At 40.2% G+C, this 20000-nt stretch overlaps 1 protein-coding gene across 5 annotated transcripts in view; it reads left to right on the top strand.

Moving 5' to 3' along the window:
* The first annotated feature begins 338 nt into the window (after positions 1 to 338).
* The window catches only part of TLE1 (TLE family member 1, transcriptional corepressor), a 592599-nt gene continuing 572937 nt past the window's right edge, over positions 339 to 20000 (top strand). Inside the window, exons 1-4 of one of the 5 annotated variants that reach the window (XM_044060886.1) lie at positions 340 to 1246; positions 1714 to 1814; positions 9530 to 9593; positions 9686 to 9730. In XM_044060886.1, coding sequence (XP_043916821.1) covers positions 1223 to 1246; positions 1714 to 1814; positions 9530 to 9593; positions 9686 to 9730 — 234 coding nt within the window. In that variant the 5' untranslated portion in view covers positions 340 to 1222. Of the gene's footprint in view, positions 1247 to 1713; positions 1815 to 9529; positions 9594 to 9685; positions 9731 to 14451; positions 14704 to 20000 lie in introns of those variants that run through there. The other 4 variants (XM_044060885.1, XM_044060888.1, XM_044060887.1 and 1 more) reach the window with 4 other exon arrangements.

The following is a 20000-nucleotide window of genomic DNA, read 5'->3' as shown; positions in this document are numbered from 1 at the left end:
CATTGTAGTAACAATATTAGAAACAACCTAGTCCATTGGTAAGAGATTTCCAAGGCGCCCACTAGTTGTTCGTCAGGCATAAACAGAACTCCGTTATTAAACCTACCTTAATCACAGAAATGCACACTAAACGGAATGCATGCCCTTATGTTTCTTCAAAACTACACACAAATAAATATAAAAGCTGTTGGCTACTATAGCGAAACAAGGTAGCACTACTCCTTTAACAGGAGCCCACGTTACTTTGATTGACAGTTTGGGATTGTCACGCTCCCTCTGGCCGGGTTTCTAATTTTTGTCTGTCCCGAGCATTTTGAAGCTCAGGATTGGGTCTAGCTTGACTTCCATAACGCTACCAGGTCCAGCCTTTCTGCCAATCGAACATCTTTCATTTGTAGACTCTAACATTCCCACGTGGGCATCACAATCTGATTGGCTTACTGCATTCTTTGAGGGCTGACCGTGTATCTGGTTAGTTCTGGGAGCGTGAAACCGCGTGTTAATGTAAGCAGCGCGACTGAAGAGAGTATGCAAGCTGGACAACGCTGTTATATATTTTTTTTCCCCTGAAATGCCAACTTATTCTCGTTTTTAGAACATTTTACACGTGTTTTGTACGACCAACTCACAGTTTATATGCCTGCAAAAACTACCGGTGGAATTGTGGACCTTGTGTGGTTGCAGGTGCATGTGAGTTACTCTGCAGGCCGGTGTGCGTGTCCTCTTTTTATACTAATTTAAGTGGGACCACTGAATTGGTTTCATTGTCTCCCATCTTTCCGTTTCGGCTGGATGTTTGCTGTTCCCTCGACGGCAGTTCTTTTTTGGAGTGTTTAGTTGTGGTGCATTCTTAAGATCAAGTGTAAACTAAAGAGTCACAAATGCAGTGGAGCTTCCTGTGAGTCCGGGGTTGTTTGTTGTGTTAGGTGAACCTTCTCCTTTCGGGATCGTCTCTGTGTTTACTTTTGTCTTGACAATAACGGACAGTCTTGAAGGCTCCTTTCGGGATCGGATCTTGGAGTTGTGTAGACGGGTGTACTTGCACATTCGTTCTATCGCGGAGGACGTCACGGTGATGGGATTGTTGCACTGAAGCAGAAGTTGCTCCTACTTTTGTTATTGTTGGAGCTCACCATCCAGGTGGGTGCGATTCTAGTAAGGAAGGATAACGACAGCAGCGACAATTGAGCTACAAAGGAACAGGACGGTGGCGGAAAGGGCGATGTTTCCTCAAAGCAGACATCCTGTAAGTGATACACAAAGGGAAAAATGGTGGACTCCTTTCTGTGGCTTACCCCGTCCCACAAGCTGCTGGGGTTTTGTAGCTGAAGTTGTGTGCTGCAAAAGCAACTGTATGAAACGTGTACTTTTTTGTTAATATCTGCATTTAGTTGTGATGGTGGTGGGGGGCCTGGGCTTCTCGGACCGAGAATCTCAGTATACTTAGTGTGAGGCTTATATCCAATGCTTCTACCGTTAAGAGCCACAATTCTTTAATATGGGGTGGGGGGAGGTACTGAGTATTTTGCGGTTTAAAATACACTTAAGAGAGCTCATCTTACAAAATAATGACGCTTGATTTTGGATGTTAGGCTTATTTTACTTAAATCTGCCTGGGGATTTGGCTGAGAACATGATGCACTGTATCATCCTGGTGATAGTGGAACATCTGCCACCATTTCACGTTACTGTTTTGTTACTTCTGTCCTACAGACGCCGCACCAGGCTGCAGGCCAGCCATTTAAGTTCACCATCCCAGAATCGTTGGATCGCATTAAGGAAGAGTTCCAGTTCCTGCAAGCTCAGTACCACAGGTGCGTAGTGAATGACCAGGATCACAGCCCACGTGGCTTTATTGGGATTCTGAAGGCTGGGCTAGGTAGTGGAGCTGTACTGGGGTGAACTGGTGTTACCCTGACGATACCTGCTTTATTTTTCTGTTACTGTTCTGTTTCCATTTTTTTTTTTTCAGACTAGTCCGGAATGCAGATGAAAAAGTGTATGGACTGTATTTCTGTTGTATGTGGTGTGTTGACTGAAAGATAAATATGCAAGGCATTCCTGCAGTTTTGGTGCGTAACTTCTGGGTGTCAGAATCCTACTTGCCGTTTTATATACCCTTGAAGTTGTGCTGAGGCCACGTGGTTATTGTTGATAACTGTGGTTGTTTTCATTTGGGCTGGTCATTGCGAGTTGCTGTGGTAGTTAAGTTTTCGGTTGTTTTTGTTTGTATTGGGGGGAGGGTGCATCAACAACACGAGGAAGAATTTGTTGACAACTAGCAATGGCAGTCACATGTAGCACTGTTTCCAATACTGGTACTGTTGCGTGGCTTTGGCCTAGTACACTCTCTTTGCAAACAAGTTTGCAACTTCTTTTCCTTGTCTAAATGCCCAGGCTTATGGGCTGCTTCTTTCTGAAAAAAAAAGTGGCAATGGGTTTTACTGTGAAGTCACAGTTTCATGGAGAAGGTAATGCTGATACAGTTTTTTCAGGAGAGAATTGTTAGCAACTGGTCCACCATCTTTTTATATTGATGTTGCTGTTGTCATTTGACATGCTGTGTGTCTTGATTGTTTTACCATTAGCTTTAGGAATTTGGGGGTGGGGGCAAACTTCCCTTGCAAAATAAAAAGACGAGGGTAGAAGTAATAGTCTGCTTTGCATGTCCTATCGTGTGTGGGTGTGTATTTATTTAGTTTATTTATTGCATTTGTTTACTGGGAAAGTCCACTGGGCCTAAAGAGCCCATTTTCGGTGGAGGCAGGGGGCAAAAAGCTCCGACAAGAACATAGATGCAGAAATGCATAGTGGTTACAGTAATATTTGTAGAATATATACATAAGTCAGGAATTTAGTTGGTTTGATTACAGTAACATACAGAATATATACATAAAAGCAGGAATTTAGTTGGTTGCCAGATGAATTCAGAGCAGTAAAAACCGAGAAATTAATTTGCATTATTGTGCCATAATGTGCCATTTATTATTTTTTACTGGGAAACTCTGACTGTGTCATGCCACACCTCTCTTCAGCTGGGGCCTTAGGAGAAATGTTCCCCAGATAACAAATGTTACAGGTTGTCATACAATGCAAAATGACAAATGTTGAATGTTACCTACACATGCAAAATTAGTTTATAGAGAAAAGAGAATAAAATGTCGTCTGGATTTCTTTATACTTCATTTTTTACTAAGTAACATTGTTAACTTCCTCTAGGTAATATCTAGGTACAAAAGAATGGGGAGGGCATTACTTCTAGTTACCATATTGTTTGGTAAGAAGTTCTAGGGATGCCTAAGCTGATTTTATTTTTGTGAAAAGGCTAAAAAGGACACTGCATATAGTGAACACATAGATGGATATAGTTTTAGCAATGTTTAGCCATGAGAAGAGTGTCTAAATTAGAAGAGGTGGGTCCCATGGGTTGCTTTTGAGTATTTTGGTTTTACAGTTTGACTTTGGTCTTGTGGGAGGAGTATTCTGTGTGTGTGTGTGTGTGTGTGTTTGTGTGTGTGTATATATATATATATATATATATATATATATACACACACACACACACTTTGTGAGACCAGCTGTTACGATCGCACATTTGTAATATCCTTTTTGACATTTGTGTTACTTTTAACATCTTGTTTTAACATTCAGGAAGGAGGCTTGCATAGTTTCAGACATGCATTATATTTCTAGCTGTTTTTCGTTGCTTTGTATTGGTATTTTTTTTTTACAGGTATTGTGGTCTTAGCATTTGATGAGAACTGCAAGTGCTTTTTAGAGCACTGTTAAGTAAATAGCTGTCGGCTTTGTCTTGAGGGTTGGTGTAATGGTTAAGGTGTTTTACTTCACAGACAGGAGGTACAGGGTGTGATTCTTCTCCTCTAAAATTGGCTAGGTTCATAATAGTCCATAAGGGCAGTTGTCCCATTACTTGCCCTTCAAGCTATAAAACTATGTAATTGATTCTTATTGTAAAGAAGGGACTGGTAGCCTTTGCCCAGCATAACTGTTCAAATTCTTCTCACCTAGAAGTATACATGTTTAAGTATTTACCTCCCATTTGAAAACAAATATTTTTGGCTATGTGTCAAAGCGGGAGCTGTTGCCAAGAAAGTTACTTTATTTTTCCTTTTCTGTGCCTTGCATTATAGTAGGGTAGTATTTATTTGTTCAGCATAGTGTTTCATATTACTTGTTTTGTGACTGTATCACATTTGGTGGGACATTTGTTATGCATCTGTGACCCTTCTGTTTGTATATTAAGTGCATCTTTATTAATGTCCTCCATTCTCGTGATTCTAAGGGTAGAAAACTTTCCTTCGTGGCCCATGCAGCCTACCTGTAGGGTTTGAACCTGATCTAAGTGTAGAAAATTTTCCTTCTTGGTCCATGCAGCCTACCCGTTGGGCTTTATCTTATGTTGTTGCACATGTACAGGTTAAGTTTTGGATTGCTTGTGCTGACGATTGAGTGTTTTGGCTTCCTTGTTATTGTATGTCGGAACATTTCTTGCTGTTCTTAAAACTGTTGTAGGTTTTGCAGATGAATACTTGGCAGAGTCAGTGCTTATGAACAGTTTAATTCAATTTTTCTGCAGTAGTAGTACATCATTTTTGGGGGTTTCTCTAATAAGCATTTAACCTTCATTTAGCGGAGTGTAGAGTTCCACTTTACCCCAAAACAGGTTGTCAAATAAACTGTTAATCACAATTCTTTGACTTTGCTTGAATTATTTGCGTTCATCATCACATTCTCCAAACAAATCAGGAATGTGGTCTTTGTGATACACCATGCAGTTTATGAACTAACTCTTATCTGAACTTGGGGTAAGTGAGCCATGTGCTAGTGTCATCCTGATAGCATTAAGACCATTCGGCTATTGGAGACCTGTGCCTCAGTGGCCTGGCAGTATTGTATGCAAAAGATGTATGCACTGACTTTACTGCTGTCATTAATTTTGGAGATGTTTGGAAACTTGTAGCATTATACCATTTATTCACTTGTTGGTCACTTTGCTTGTGAGACAGTAATGCAGTTTGCATGTTTGGTAGTTGAAACTGTTCAGAAATGTTTCTTGTCATGTCTTGTGAAAGTAAATGGGGATTTTTTTTTTAAATCGATTTATAAGATTGTTTCGTTTCTAATATTTCTAAGATGGTCAAGTAAAGGATTTACACTAAATGATACAACAAATCTGTGTATGAAGGGGCAAAATGTATTAGTAAATTATGCAGTCCAGGTTTTACACTAAATGATATAACAAATCTGTGTATGAGGGGGCAAAATGTATTAGTAAATTATGCAGTCCAGGATTTAATCTTGCATTGCTCTCTTGTAGTCTGACTGGGATGATTCGTACAGGTGTAGCTTGGCTGTGGAATGATTCTTACAGGTTATAGCATTAACTATGTGGAAAAAGCGTGGAGCAGCCAGCTGGCTTCAGAAATGAAGGATCGTTCTTGTTCTGTCACGTAGTCTTAACTGGCTGCCATTTTCACACCCCTCAGCAAGACTGGCAATATGTCAGCATAACTATATTTATTCTTAGTGAATTGTTTTTTCACTTCACATTCCCACACACCCAGAAACAAAATACCTGTAAAATATTCTGTGTGATTAACTTAAAAAAAAGTGAAGGGGCACAAACCCCACCTTTTCAAAGTACATGCAGGTTGTTGTATCAAGAGTGCATGCTTAGTACGGGCGGTTAATGTAATGTATAGCCACATCTGACCAGGGGAAGAGGTACATTCTTACCTTTTCTTTCAGCGCTTTCAAGTATTTTTTGTAAGCTGTTTGATAGCAACAGTTGGCTCTCCCATGTGTTTTGAGTAGTAGGAAGCCTTTGGCACCTTAGGTAATGGGAATGCTTGAAGACCCCTCTGTCTCAGAAATGTGTATTTCTGCTGATTGCATTTAAGTTCTTTCTGTACATTTAATTTACTGTCCATGGACTTTGGACACGTACTGGAGTTGTTCCACATATTTTAGTCTGTATGTGCCAAATAATTCCATGTCATGGATAAATATTTGGACAGTGGTCACAGATGAGTGTAAGTTTGCCATAGTAATCATTTTGAGTGTCTAGTTTGTCACAAGACTCTATGAATAAACCATTAAAAAATTGCGTTTATGGTAAAAATTGTTTATTTTATTCAGATACATGCATTGTCCTAGGCTGATGAAATGATTGGTACTTTCCAAGCTAGGTGTCTGGATGCATAAACATTTTAGTAAGTGGTGTGTGGCACATAGTTTTATGATGCGAGTGGGTTATGGGTTTCATCAGATGCCACCCGTATATAATGCAAATTAACTGTTTGTGTATTCTTTCAAGAAGGAGTGTGTTGGAGCAGTCTGTGTTTGTGTGTAACAATCTCTTTTTCTCCTGTGCATGTATTCATGTTAATGCTGCTTGATTTAGGTGCGTTGTGATATAAAGTGCTGAGCCTGCCGTCTTGGAGTGGTAAATGGGAATTTGGGAGTGGCACAGTGGTGCAGCTGTTAGTCTTTTGGTTTCTCGCAATACCTGTTTTTTGGCTCTGTTCCTAGTTGGTTTGCCTTCCCGTGTGGAGTTAGCATGTCCTCTTGTCTGCATGGATTTTTGCAGGTGTCATCTTCCTGACTACCACTTACATTCTCTGTTTTACTGCTTTTCTGAAAAGACGTTAATTTTTGTGTTTAGCAGTCCGTTAACTTGCAACAGCAGGCATTATGTATTCTCAGTGTAAATTAATTCTGTAATGGAGTTTATCTGATGAGTTTATTGGAATTAAGTAATAAGAGGGAAGTGACACGTGTCCCAGTTTGGCTTTCAGCAGAAGGGTGACTTTCCTTTCTTGGTTATGTAGCTTGCTAATTGCAGTTAAGGCTAGTGTATGTCTTTTATGCTGGTTATGTCATGATGTCTGTCTCTTCTTTGAAATAGTTTAGTTGACTTAAAATATCCACCAGTGAATAGTTGTCAGTGACACATATGAGGGAGAACATTTGCCTACATAACATCATTTGACTTGAGCTTTGACAACATTTTTACAAGAAACGTTCCATTTAATGGTTCTATTTGCTTTCTCCTGCTGGTGTAGTATGTAACAGCTCTCGGAAGTAAAGGCTATGATTCTTTGAGTTGTACTGCACAGCTACATTGGGAATCATTAAATATCTAGTGTGTGTGTTTCCGGCAGCACTTGGATGTTGCTAGATGCACCTCACTTCAGGGTACATAAATTTATAGTGCACCAGCAGTTATGCAAGTAGGCACTTCCATGCAGTGAAATTCTTATCCATAGTTGCAAGAGACCATATCCCTTGGCTGGTCACACAGCAATGCCAGATTGAGCAGTCTTGTAACAACCGACAAACTCATGTCAGAAATAAAACAGTGCTTGTGTATGTTAGCGTGTTCCTTGTTGGGATGGAGCAATATACCACAGGAAGCAATATGACCCTTGGCATTAGCAGGTGCAGTGCTATGGATTCATCAGATTCTTAAAAAGGTATATAGGAAAAAGGGTGTGGCAACAAAAGAAGGTCTTCCAAGGGGGAGAGAATAGTTCAGTAGAGCAGATGAGAGAGAGGGAGTCTTAATTTTGTGTGAGATGGAGGCCCCCCCAAAACAAATGACATCTTTTTTGAAACTAAAATCCGCCTTGTAGGAAGCATCCATCTTATAAAAATATAACGTAATAGCTATGAGACGGGTTAGTAATGCTCTTGGATGTGCTGGATGACGAACATGCCTGCTTTTTATGTGGGGAACCTTTTGTGTTGACTTAAGACTCTTAACATTTAAAGTGTGCCTTTGATGCCAGCCATATGCACTTAATGTTGTACTTACTGAGTTTCATGCAGAGATGTTGATGTTTTGTCTTCCCTCTTTACTTTTTGTTTTATTCATTAGAATTACGGGTCTAGATAGTTGTAAACATTTGCTTCAGATCGAGAGAGAAAGTAAAAAATGTATGTTTATGGGCATGCATATGTTTGCACATATGCAGCCCTCTCAAGGGGGGTAGGGTTAGAAAATGTGTGTAAATATAGTTTCATTTGTATATGTACATTCATTGATGTATATTTGTAAGTCACTGTTCTCCAGTAACGTTTCTGAATGTGTTTCAAACTGGTACTACCTTGGGTTTCTTGTATAGGTAAACACCTAGTAAAGTCTACCCAGGTTAACAATAATGAATACATGAACAAAGACATAAATCTTTACTTGGGTTTTGGTCTGTTCACTCCCTAGCTGTTTTCACAGTGTTTCTTTTTGAAAACTTTCAAATGCTTTTAACCCTGTAGTAGTTCTGAAAACATTTAACCAGAAGGGTAACCAAAACCTTTCTTTGTGATACCCCCCCCCTGCAAAAAAAAAAGAAGCAATTAATTCTATGGTTTACACTTCACCATTGAATGGCAAAGTAGGTGTACAAATTTTGATTTGGTTATTTTTGATATAAGGTAGTTTTTATAGAATAATTTGCAGAAATATCTTTCAAAAGGAATGCTGAAGTCTGACATCTTGAAAATCTGCCCTGGTCATAAAATACTCTTGATGTGTTTTTTTTTTTTTTTTTTTTTTAAGTTTCTTGTCTTTTCTGCCACATCACGCTGCCTTTGACCTGTATGCTGAACTAATTCTGATAATTTTGACTGTACATAAACTTTTTTTGCTCCATGCACATGATCATGAACTGCTCCTACGGCCTTGGCTTGTCTATTGGGTCTACCAACCTCTCCTCACCCTGCCCAGACTAATTCTAACCCATGTTTGAGGACAGTGAGGAGACTGGGGCATCTGAGGCAGCAATGTACTCCTGCCAAGGGCTGTTTTCTTAAGTGTCTAACCCTCCCTTGCGCACACTCCTGATGTTTAACGGATGGCATGCAGTAAGCTCTAGGTATATTAGAGTGCAAGTCTGTGAAAGCCCTAGTCTCTTTGTAGACAGCACCTGCACATCTCTAGACTTTTACCAGGGATCAACTGCATGGGATGTATCCAAGCATGCATCCCCCCCCCCCCATGAGAACTCCCACCCTTTCAGCCTGCACTGACAAGAACTCAAACTACTAATAGAACTCGGGAGCACCTGGGCTGTATTCGGGGCTTTATACTTTCTGTGCCAACCTGGGCTGTATTCAGGGCTGTATACTTTGTGCCAACCTATGTATTTTCTGTCTGCTTGTATTCTGCATCCCCAAGGTATGTTTTATCAGTTGTATAGTTGTTGATTAGAGACAGAAATGTAGATTGGTAAAAAATATAAGAAAACTGCTACATCTGTTCTTTATCACCTGAACTGCAAGGCTTGCATGTAACATTCAAACTTGTGGTCCTTGCTGGATTGTCCAATAACAACATGTATGCATAGTGAACAGTGTGTGCGTGCATATCTGTGCTCATTTTTATTTTAGGTATTCTGAGATGTCATTGCAGTGGACAGCTGCAGTGTTGTGATTTAATCTTGTGTTGACAGTGGTGCACGTTTTTTATGACAAGATCCGTTTGTTCATTCGGTCTGTTTTATGGTTACAGTCTTAAACTGGAATGTGAGAAGCTGGCAAGTGAAAAGACTGAAATGCAAAGGCACTACGTCATGGTGAGTAGCAACTGCATGTCAAGACATAATTTACAATGTGCTGGTGTATTATTTTCACATTAGCTGACATGGCTATCTGTTTCTCTCTACAGTATTACGAAATGTCATATGGGCTAAACATAGAAATGCACAAACAGGTAGGATTTGATGTGTCATACTTTGTTAATCTGTTTTAAGAGCTGTGTATGTATGTAGTTGTACGTGAGCTAATCCTAGAGGCACATTAGGTGTTGACAGGTGGTAAATGAGATGGTTGTAACACTGTTTATTAGGGCATCTGCATCTGTAGTGTAACATTTCGTTTTTGTGTTTACCTATTAAACTTCTTTTGTTTTGTTTACATCATATAAAGCGCCCGAGCAGAGCTTAACACTGCAGTCTGTGTTTTGTGTGTCACTGAAAGATGAAGGGAAATGTGTTTGGCATTGGGCTTGTATCTCCTAGTTTAACACTCCTTTCTTTTTACACATGTTGCAATAGATTATCTCTGTGTTGGATATTTTTGTCTGCGTTATGCTTTTTGTCCAATTTTGTGACACTTTAAAAAAACAAAATCATTTTTTTTTTTAATTGCAACCTGGTATTTTAAGGTTGCATTTTCCAAGATGGCAAATTTTTTGGGTAGAAGTGTGAGGAAATATTTGAAAATGTCTTGGACGATATTTGGCAGTATGGTGTGTGACTGTAAATAAAACACTACAAGTTCTGTTCTGATGCTGTTGCTTTTTAAGTACGCACAACTTTTGTAATACAGACTTGCATCATATAGCTGTCAACACTTTGTTGTGGCATGTTGTGAGGCATTTGGAAGCTAATCATATGCTTGCTATGGTTCTTCTTTTGGCTTGCTTGTTCTTGGATGGACAGGTTTTGTATACAAGTCTGTATCGGGTGTAGGTCAGATTTGTGGTTTTGTATTCTAACTCTGGCAGGTGAAATTGTGGTTAAAAATAGTGAGTAATATTTTTTGTAAACACTTTGCACTCAAGGAAAAATATGCATTTTGTGCTGGTCCTCGTGTTCACCAAATGTTATAAATTAGTAACTAAAACTGATTAAAAATCTTGATTTTTAATGAGATGGTATTTAAAACATGTCGCTTTTGAGTGTACTGGGGAATTAGAGGATGGGAGATGTTATTTGGGCCAAGTGCTGTGATCATTTCAGCCTTGTAGCTGCCCTAATAGTGTGTAAAGAAGGAATGGAGCTAGAGTGAGCTGCTAAGAACCTTGTAGGAAAAGAGAAGCAGAAAGATTGCTCGGCCCCAACTGCCCCTGGATTGAGTAGTCATTGTCTGCCAGATGAAGTATTTAGGCAGGATGCAAGTTTTCTTCCAGATATGCTGACGTTCACTTTTTTAATTTGTGCGGCGACACTGTTAACAATAAGTCTTTAAGAAATCGATTGTCTCTTAAAACGATTATCATTAGCTGCGGCTGCACAGCTGGATACGTTTCAGAATACAACAATACTGTTCATGCTTCATGTAGCTGCCTTGTTTCTTTTGAATCTCTTGTTTCATTAAATTATGCATGGCTGACTGATCTGGGACACTGGAGAGAAATTGATTAGTTCGGGTTCCAGACTTTTAGCTCTTACTACCTCCAGGGTGTTGGATTAAACAAATCTATGGTGCTTATTCACTGTTTTTAATTCATATTTTTTGCTTAGTAAGATTCAGGCATATTACTTTTTATCATTCCAAGGCTCAAAAAACAAGAGCACTTTACTCATGGAATAAATTGGTGAACATTCTGAATAACTTCAGCATTGATTTCTAGGAGTTGTACTTTAGCAGCTGACTTTCCTCACTTTGTTTGATGTGCACTCCTGTTCTGATGTACTGGCAGTTTAAACACGGGAAGCTGAAACTGCCATATGGTTTACTGTTTTACTTTTGCTGTGGAAGCAGCAAGCATTCTTTGAAGTGCCTGGGTATTTATGCATTTGTTGGCTGGTTGCACACTTACCTTTTATTGCTGGAGATCTGAAGTTTGACATCATGGTTATGCCTTCTGTTCTGGCAGACTGTACTAAGATTTCTAAGGGTTCTTTCTGGAGTTCGTGTCTGTATTCATTTGTTATTGCTTTTTTTCTCTCTCCTTCTATATTATTACAGAGGATAAGAGCCCCCTTGAAGGGGTTAAATCTATGGAGGTACTAGATGTAATGGTTCATAAGAGGTCAGATTTGGCAAAACAACCTGTTTTGATCACTATAAGGAAGTTAGGGTGCCTCTGTGGGTCAAACATTTTTCCCCAGCTTCCTGTAACATTGTGACTAACTTCTCTGAATCCTTCAAGGTTATCTAAGCACACAATAGGAAAATTTGCCTCCGGTCAGTTCTCTGGAGTTCTCCATTCTGTTTCACTATGTTCCCTGGCTTGCAAAAATATCAGATTGTAAATCTGAGAGGTGCAGTGTTCTTGAACACAGATGCCTTGCTTTACCCCTTTATCTTAATGCATTCAGGTAATGCTTCATTCTTACTGTGTAACTGCAGCAACGTGCAACTTTGTTTTTTCAGTATTTCTTCCATCCTTCCTCTGTCACATTTATATTTTCCCAAGTTCCCTTCTGCTCTGAATTTGTCTGTCTTTGAAAATGTTCCCGTTTCCTATTCACTCCACACTATGCTGTTAAATATATTTGTTTTAATTTATCAGTTGTAATTGTTTTTTATCCTGTATCCATATTTTGTGTAGCCTCTGCAGGACCGGCCTTTGGTCAACTGGTGCCCTAGGCAAAAGGTCTCCACAGCCCCCCATCACCACCCTGTGCCCCCATCCTGGTCTACTTACACCATCCAGATTACTGGAAAAGCACCCCCACTAGAGAGGCGCTATAGGCAGCCGCCTAGTTGGCCTATGCCTAAGGCCGGCTATGAGCCTCTGGACTCTCTTATTTTATTTGACGTGTTAAACGGATAGGTGAGCTTGTCCCTGGATCCTTTTCCTCCTTAACTCCGTTACAAGAGCATATATACAGAGTTAAAAATATGCAGAAAAGATGAACATTTTACATATATAAACCACTGTAACCATGTAATAAATATATATACGTGATTAAGGTGGAGGTAAACATCGTAGCGTTAAACTGCGCCGATTACAGTGGCTTTAGAAAAGATTGAAAGAAGGAAATAAGGAAGACTGAGTGAAAGACTGAAGGTAAACGTGAAGTAACGTGCCTTTCCTTAAGGGTAAGCCCTCCCAATATGTATGTGTTGTATTTGTAGCACATTTCCTATGCTTGCCTTCTATTAATTATCATGTTGTAGAGATTTTCTGCTTGGGCTGCTACTGAAACTGGGTATAGTTATTTGGAATGTCCAGGTCAATAGTAAAAAAAAAAAATGAGTGAGATCCCCTTCTTTTCAGGGGTGACCTGACAACAGTGCAGTGCACTTAACCAGTGTGACTTGCTTGAAGTTTTCTGGAGAGAAAGTATTACGTCCAGGGCTATAACCGGTGTTCAGTAGTAACATGCAACCTAATTATGTAGGTACAGTGTGCCGCACAGAGGAACTTTAAATACCTAAGTTGAAAGTCCAGAAATTAGTGTCTGTGTGTCAGCTGATCAGAAATTCTAAAAACTGTAAGAGCAGATGATGAAATCTTCCATAAATGAATTGACTGTGTTAATTCTGTGTGCTCTGTCTGAAAACAGTTTGTTTTTCTCAGGTGCTTGATTGTAGTACATGGTGGAGGGGGTTAAGTGCATTTTTGGGACCTTTAATAAATAAAACTTTTGCATGCAGCTTACTTAATTCAAGGAGAGCACAGAGAATCTTGAAAAACGTGTCCATTATCCAGCACTCATTACTGAAACTGGTGATGTTTGGGCCCAGGGGTGTAGCAGGCTGAAACAAGGCTTTATGCTGACTGATCACTGCCACGGTCTAAATACTCATTATGTTGTAGAAAGGGCCTTCGCAGCTCTCATTACATTTGACAGGAATTGTCTCTAGGGTGAGTGAGCATTAGCTAGGCTCCTGACAGGCTGACATTATTCCTGCTTTTTGGTGTATAACCCAAATACTTGCAAGGCAGCATTGGGGTAGACAAAATTGTCATTTTTTGACGCTGTCTTTGTTATTAAAATGGTACGGTGGGAACCTTTTCCCCCATTTAGAGCAAGCTTTCCTGTTGTCATGCCTGTGCTGTCTGTATGTGGAAACCTCCTGCAGGGTTGTTGGGCTGGCAGTTTTGAAAGCATTGATATGTGTTCATTCATGTCGTAGTCTTAAGATTATTAAAAAATGTATTTTTACTGTAATTGGAAGAATGTTTTAATCATGATGTAGAGTTAATTGTTATTATCACTGTTGCTGGCGCTTTGGTTTATGTGCAGAAAAATTATATAAGTGCTGCCTTTTCAGTTTATAATCTAAAATTTCAAAACTCATAAAGTCAAACTTGTTCAATAATTCAGTTTTCTGTGTGTGTGTGTATGTGTGTGTATATATATATATATATATATATATATATATATATATATATATATATATATATATATATATATATGTATGTACTTTTTTTCTAAGCTATTTTTTGAATGAAGGGCTTGGATTCCAGAGTATGTTTTATTGAAGTACTTTATGTCAATGACTGTACTTTTAATTTCTGCTTTACGGCATTAATAGCTGCAGGGTTGCTGTCACTAGTTGTTGTAGCAGTGCCTTTATCAGTTACAAGCAGTGTCTTCTGCATAAAGTTGGGAGATGAGCTTCCTCTGTATATCTAAAACCCAGATTGTTTGAGAATAAAATTACCCACCCTTGTTTGGCAGACTGCCAGGGAAGTCACCATTTAGAAGTGCATTGACAGACCGCGTAAACTGCTGCACTGCTTGTTGAATTTCTGCCTTCCTCTTGTGACAGCTGGGGTTTTTGTCCTCTGGGATGGACTGTCGCGATCTCGCTGACCTTACTTTAAGCATGTTTACTACTCCTCCCCCACCAGCAGTTCTGTAAATGAAGGCACTGTTTAAATAGTGTTGGCTTAGCTTTGCTGTGTCTTGCTGACCCGTGTCAACTGTGCTACGAGTGTCTCTTCAGTATTTTGATTGTATGCGTTTAGAACAACACGGTGCAGTACAGCTTCAAGAAAAGGTAAACACTACAGTTCAGCAAATTATTTGCAGAAGTACATTTTAATGCACTTTGTAGTCTAGAACAAAGGAAACTTGACCCCACAAGTGTTTACTTATTAGCATAAGTTAGTTCTGCTTCTACAGTACTGGGTTAGGAAATGTAGTGATGCGGTATGTTGCTGAATATGGACTGCTTTCCCTATGTCTGGCCATGTCAGTGATATTGATGCCTTACACGCACACACACACCTGTCCAGTTGTTTACAGTGAGATGCAGATCTGTTGTATCTGATGTCTGGTTGGGCATCTGTCTTAAGGATATTCCCTTATTTGTTTTTTAGTTTTGAAAGGTTTGAGGGTTGTCTGCCTCAATCAGGCATCTTCTTTTATTCCTCCAACAAGAGTCGCACAGTACTTTTTTGCTCAAATGATTTTTGTGTGTGTGCTGACAGGGTTGAAAGCTTGCATTTTTAAGCCATCTATGACCTACTGTAATAAACTGCTTAGGTGCTAGCTGTTGTTAATGGAAATCTTGAAGGCTGAAATCTATTTGTGTCAGATGGCGGATATTAGTCTTGTTTGCTCATGGAGCAACAATTTCACTTTTGTCATAATCTTCCCACCTAACCTTATACATAGGTAGGTACTAGGCTATTGGCCCTAGGGCCTGTATAAGCCTAGCCAAACGGTACCCTGGCTTTCGCCACCCAAGAAAATTATATATATATATGTATATGTGTGTGTGTGTGTGTGTGTGTGCATATGTGTGTGTGTGTGTGTGTGTGTGTGTGTGTGTGTGTGTATGTGTGTATATATATATATATATATATATATATATATATATATATATATATATATATATATATATAAATGTGTATATGTATATATTTACATATATGTATGCGTATATATAATATTTGCTGGCTGCTGATGTGTGCCGATAATTCCTGCTCTGTTAAGTACTGGTCAAACAACTTGTGTTCCCCACCCTTCCTCCCTATTGGTGTCTTCTTGTTATACTTGGTGGCTTTACAATTGTCCGCCCCTACTGTATATTTGATCTGTGACCCTCCTCCCAGTCTAGTGTTAGCTCATTCTACCCAATACAGAGAGGGAAAAAACTTTGCACTTTATTCATCTGCTTTACTGTATTTGTGTTTCTTCTTACTTTATTTTGCTTTTTCCTCTGCTTGAAAGTACTCAATTGTACTTATTCTGCTGTATTTATTACTGCTTGGTAGTATCCTGATTAAATTTTAGCTGTTATTCTAAGCCTTTTGGTTTAAGCACTTCGGCTTCAGACCAGTTATTTTATATTAAGAAGGTTTGTGGTTTGCACTCTTGTGGGGGTGAGGCTAGATTCTGCCCTTCTGAGCTGGCAGTTTCTGGTTAAAGGCTTATTGTGCCTGCTTATTTGAACTGTTTCTTTTTGAAATTGGTGCGTCTTGTTTGCTGTAGCATAGACTAGATTCAGGCCTGCTGAATCTAGCTTTGTTTGTACAACTTTTTTTTTGGAGAAGGTCCCCCTGCACCCTTGTGACAGGGAGTGTGTAGTTAGAACTGGTCTGATTGAAGACTGCTGGAACAGGGCTCAGTTTTGAGCTTTTTACTGGTTAATTATGTAATTTGTTTAAATCACTTTGCTCGTTTTCTATTGTTGTATATAAAAAAGAACAATTGCACTTTATTCATCTGCTTTTACTGTGTTTGTGATTCCTCCGACTATTTTGCTTCTTGTTCTTAAGTATTTAATTGCATTTATTACGGCTTGTTAGTAGCCGATAAATTGTAACTGTTATTCTAAGCCTTTGGTTTATGCACTTTGGCTTCAGTCCAGTTGTTTTACATTAAGAAGGTTTGTGATCTGCACTGTTGTGGCAGGACAGGTAGCTTACATCCTTCTAAGTTGGGAGTTGCTGATTGAAGGCTTAGTGTCTGTTTTTCTAAAGTGTATTGGTTCTGGTTTAAGCACTTGGGCTTTGTGCCGGTTATTTTATATTAAGAAGATGTGGTCTGCACTCTTGTGGGAGAAGAGGGTAGATTCTGCCCTTCTGAGCTGGCAGTTGTTTAAGGCTTATTGTGCCTCCTTATTTGAACTGTTTCTTTCTGAAATTGGTGCACCTTGTTTGCTGTAGCATATACTACATTCAGACCTGCTGAATCTAGCTTTGTTTGCATAACTTGAGCACTAATCCAGGCTTTTTTTTTTTTTTTTTTTTTTTTTTTTTTTTTTTTTTTTTTTTGGAGAAGGTTCCCCTGCACCTTGGTGGGCAGGAGCATGCGGTTATAACTTGTCTGAAGACTGGAACGGGGCTCGGATTTTAGCTTTTATTGGCTAATTTGTTTAAATCGGTTTAGCTCATTTGCTACTGTTCTATATCATCATCATCATCTTTTTTTGGCTGTTCCCATTAGGGGTCGCCACAGCCGATCATCTGTTTCTATTTCTTCCTGTCCTCTGCATCTTGCTCTGTCACACCAACCACCTGCATGTCCTCTCTCACCACATCCATAAACCTTATCTTAGGCCTTCCTCTTTTCCTGTTAACTGGTAGCTTCATCCTTAGCATCTTTTTCCCAATATACTCAGCATCCCTCCTCAGCACATGTCCAAACCAATGTAATCTTGCCTCTCTGGCTTTGTCTCCAAACCTTCCAACCTGGACTGACCCTCTAATATACTTATTCCTAATCCTGTTCACCCTCGTCACACCCAGTGCAAATCTTGACATCTTTAACTCTGCCACATCCAGCTCTTAACTCCTGTCTTTTTGTCAATGCCACTGTCTCAACCCATATAACATGGCTGGTCTCACTATCCTCTTGTAGACCTTCCCTTTCACTCTTACTGGTACTAGTCTGTCACAAATACTCCTGACACACTCTTCTCCACCCACTCCATCCTGCCTGTACTCTCTTCTTCACCTCTTCCACACTCACCGTTACTCTGATCTATTGATCCCAAGTATTTAAACTCCTCCACCCTCTCCACCTCTACTCCTTGCATCTTCACCATTCCTCTATCCTCCCTCTCATTCACGCACATCTATTCTGTCTTAGTCCTGCTGACCTTCATTCCTCTTCTCTAGAGCATATCTCCATCTCTCCAGTGTCTCCTCCACCTGTTCCCTACTCTCATTACATATCACTGTCACCTGCAAACATCATAGTCCACGTGGACTCCTGTCCGATCTCGTCTTGTCAGCCTGTCCATCACCATTGCAAATAAGAACGGGCTCAGTGAATATACACACTTTATGCATCACCTGTTAGTTAGGGTTAAACTATTCCCAGCGCCATAAAATCTGCTCTTCAAATTTTCCGTTCGTTTTTAGCACTGAAACCTGTTTCTTTGATCTCAGCACTTGTTCAGAACTTGTAAGCACTAAGTAAGCTACTAATTACTGCAGCACTTGGCTTTCCTCACTTATCTAGAGGAAAACCATTTTTAGTACTTAATAAATAGCACCTATCCAGGCATGTCTTAAGGGTCAGCTCCCGGTGTTTTCTCCTGTCTACCTGATGAATCTGGGCATCTTGGGGCAATGCAGCAATTGCCTCATGTACACAGAGATAACCCTCTCCTGCTACCATCCAGCACTACAACCTGTGAGAGATGCACTTACATAGCCAAACTGGAAGCAAAGCTCTCTTCACCAAAGACTGGCCTACACAGTCAGGAGGAGAAGGTGAACACTTGCACCACACCACAGTCATCACATAGTCCCTCAAAACCTATACCACCAAAACACACACACACACAGACACAAAACACGGCTACATTCGCGGAGGCTTTCAATAAAAACCTGCCCAAGCAACAGAGCCCTCCAAAGCAGAAATGCAAACAACCTCCACCCCCCAACACAACCCAAATGACACATAGCCCACATGGTCAGTGTACCACTCAACCACAGCCCATAAGGCATAATGTACCCAATACTCTAGTCATAGGTGACTCCATAGTCAGGCACAGTGATGCTCCGCTCACCAGGCTAAACAAGGAGAAAGTTACTGTCGGCTGCCTGTAAGGTGCCAGGATCCGCCACATAATGCGCATACTCAGGTCACTCCACAACAAGTACAAGTATGACTCTGTCATTGTCCATGTTGGTGTGAATGACCTGAGGCGTACCTCCTTGGACTACATGAAAAGAAACATGAAGGAGCTCGCCGATCTTGTAACCCAGGCAGGTTTGACTCTACCCCTGAGTAGCATCCTGCCATCACCCAGAGTGATATCACAGTACAAGGACACAATGATTGGCTAAGCTTCTGGTGTCATTCTAAGGGGATTCTGTATCTGTCTGCCTGGGATGACATCGACAGACCATGATGCTTTGCCAGAGATGGCCTGCGCCTGTCGCTCTTGGGATTCCGGATACTGACTAAGGCTTTTTGCCACTTCTATATTGCTTTTTTTAGGCAAGGTTCAAATGACAAATTCACCACCATAACCGGTTCAAGCAAGCAAAATCTGAGGGTATTGCTACTCAATGCTAGAAGTCTAAACCTCAAAATGCACTCACTCAAGGCGCTCCTTAAAATGGAGAACACCGACATCTGTGCAGTGTCAGAGACCTGGTTCAATCCAGAGAGCACCCCTGCATTACCAGGTTATAATTCCTACCACGCCTTTCGGCCACCTAACCTGGACCAAAGCACTAGAGCGGAGGTGTGTCCATATTCATTAAGAATATCCAAACCTCCAGGCTAGTTGCTCAAAGTAATGCATCCGAGATTATCCAAGTGCAACTAACTCTGGGCAAGACCGCAATCCAAATTGTAGCTTGCTAAAGATCCCTCACCAAGACCCAGGATTCCCACTCCTCATTTCTTGATACACTGGAAAATATTAGGGTACAACTCAACACCCTAATAATGGCCGATTTCAACTACTCCACCATTAACTTATGGGCTGTGGTTGAGTAGCACACTGAGCATTCTCAACCTTTTCTGGAATTCATAAATTCCAACGCCTTGAATCAACTTATCCACACCCCACCAGAGGCAGCAATATCCTAGACCTGGTCATTACCAACATGGGTGATCAGTGTTCCACACCAAAGGTCAATTCCTCGTTGGTCATAATCCACCCTAGACATCCACATCCCACCCCCACTAGGGAAACTACCGTGAAAATTTTCTCCAAAGCCAACTTCACGCTTCTTAAGACAGAAGTGGCAAACGTTGCGACACCCATGTAGACTGACAATAGAGATATGACTGCTGAATCCTACACAAATGCACTTTATAAGCACTTAAACAAGTGCATGGATCGTGCTATCCCTAACAGAACCAAGATGCCAGTTTGGTGAT

This window comes from Protopterus annectens, chromosome 2.part0 (assembly GCF_019279795.1).
Source record: "Protopterus annectens isolate FY-2018-M chromosome 2.part0, PAN1.0, whole genome shotgun sequence".
NCBI lineage: Eukaryota > Metazoa > Chordata > Ceratodontiformes > Protopteridae > Protopterus > Protopterus annectens.
The sequence above is the reverse complement of the archived record's forward strand: the minus strand, read 5'-3'. Positions and strand labels throughout refer to the sequence as shown.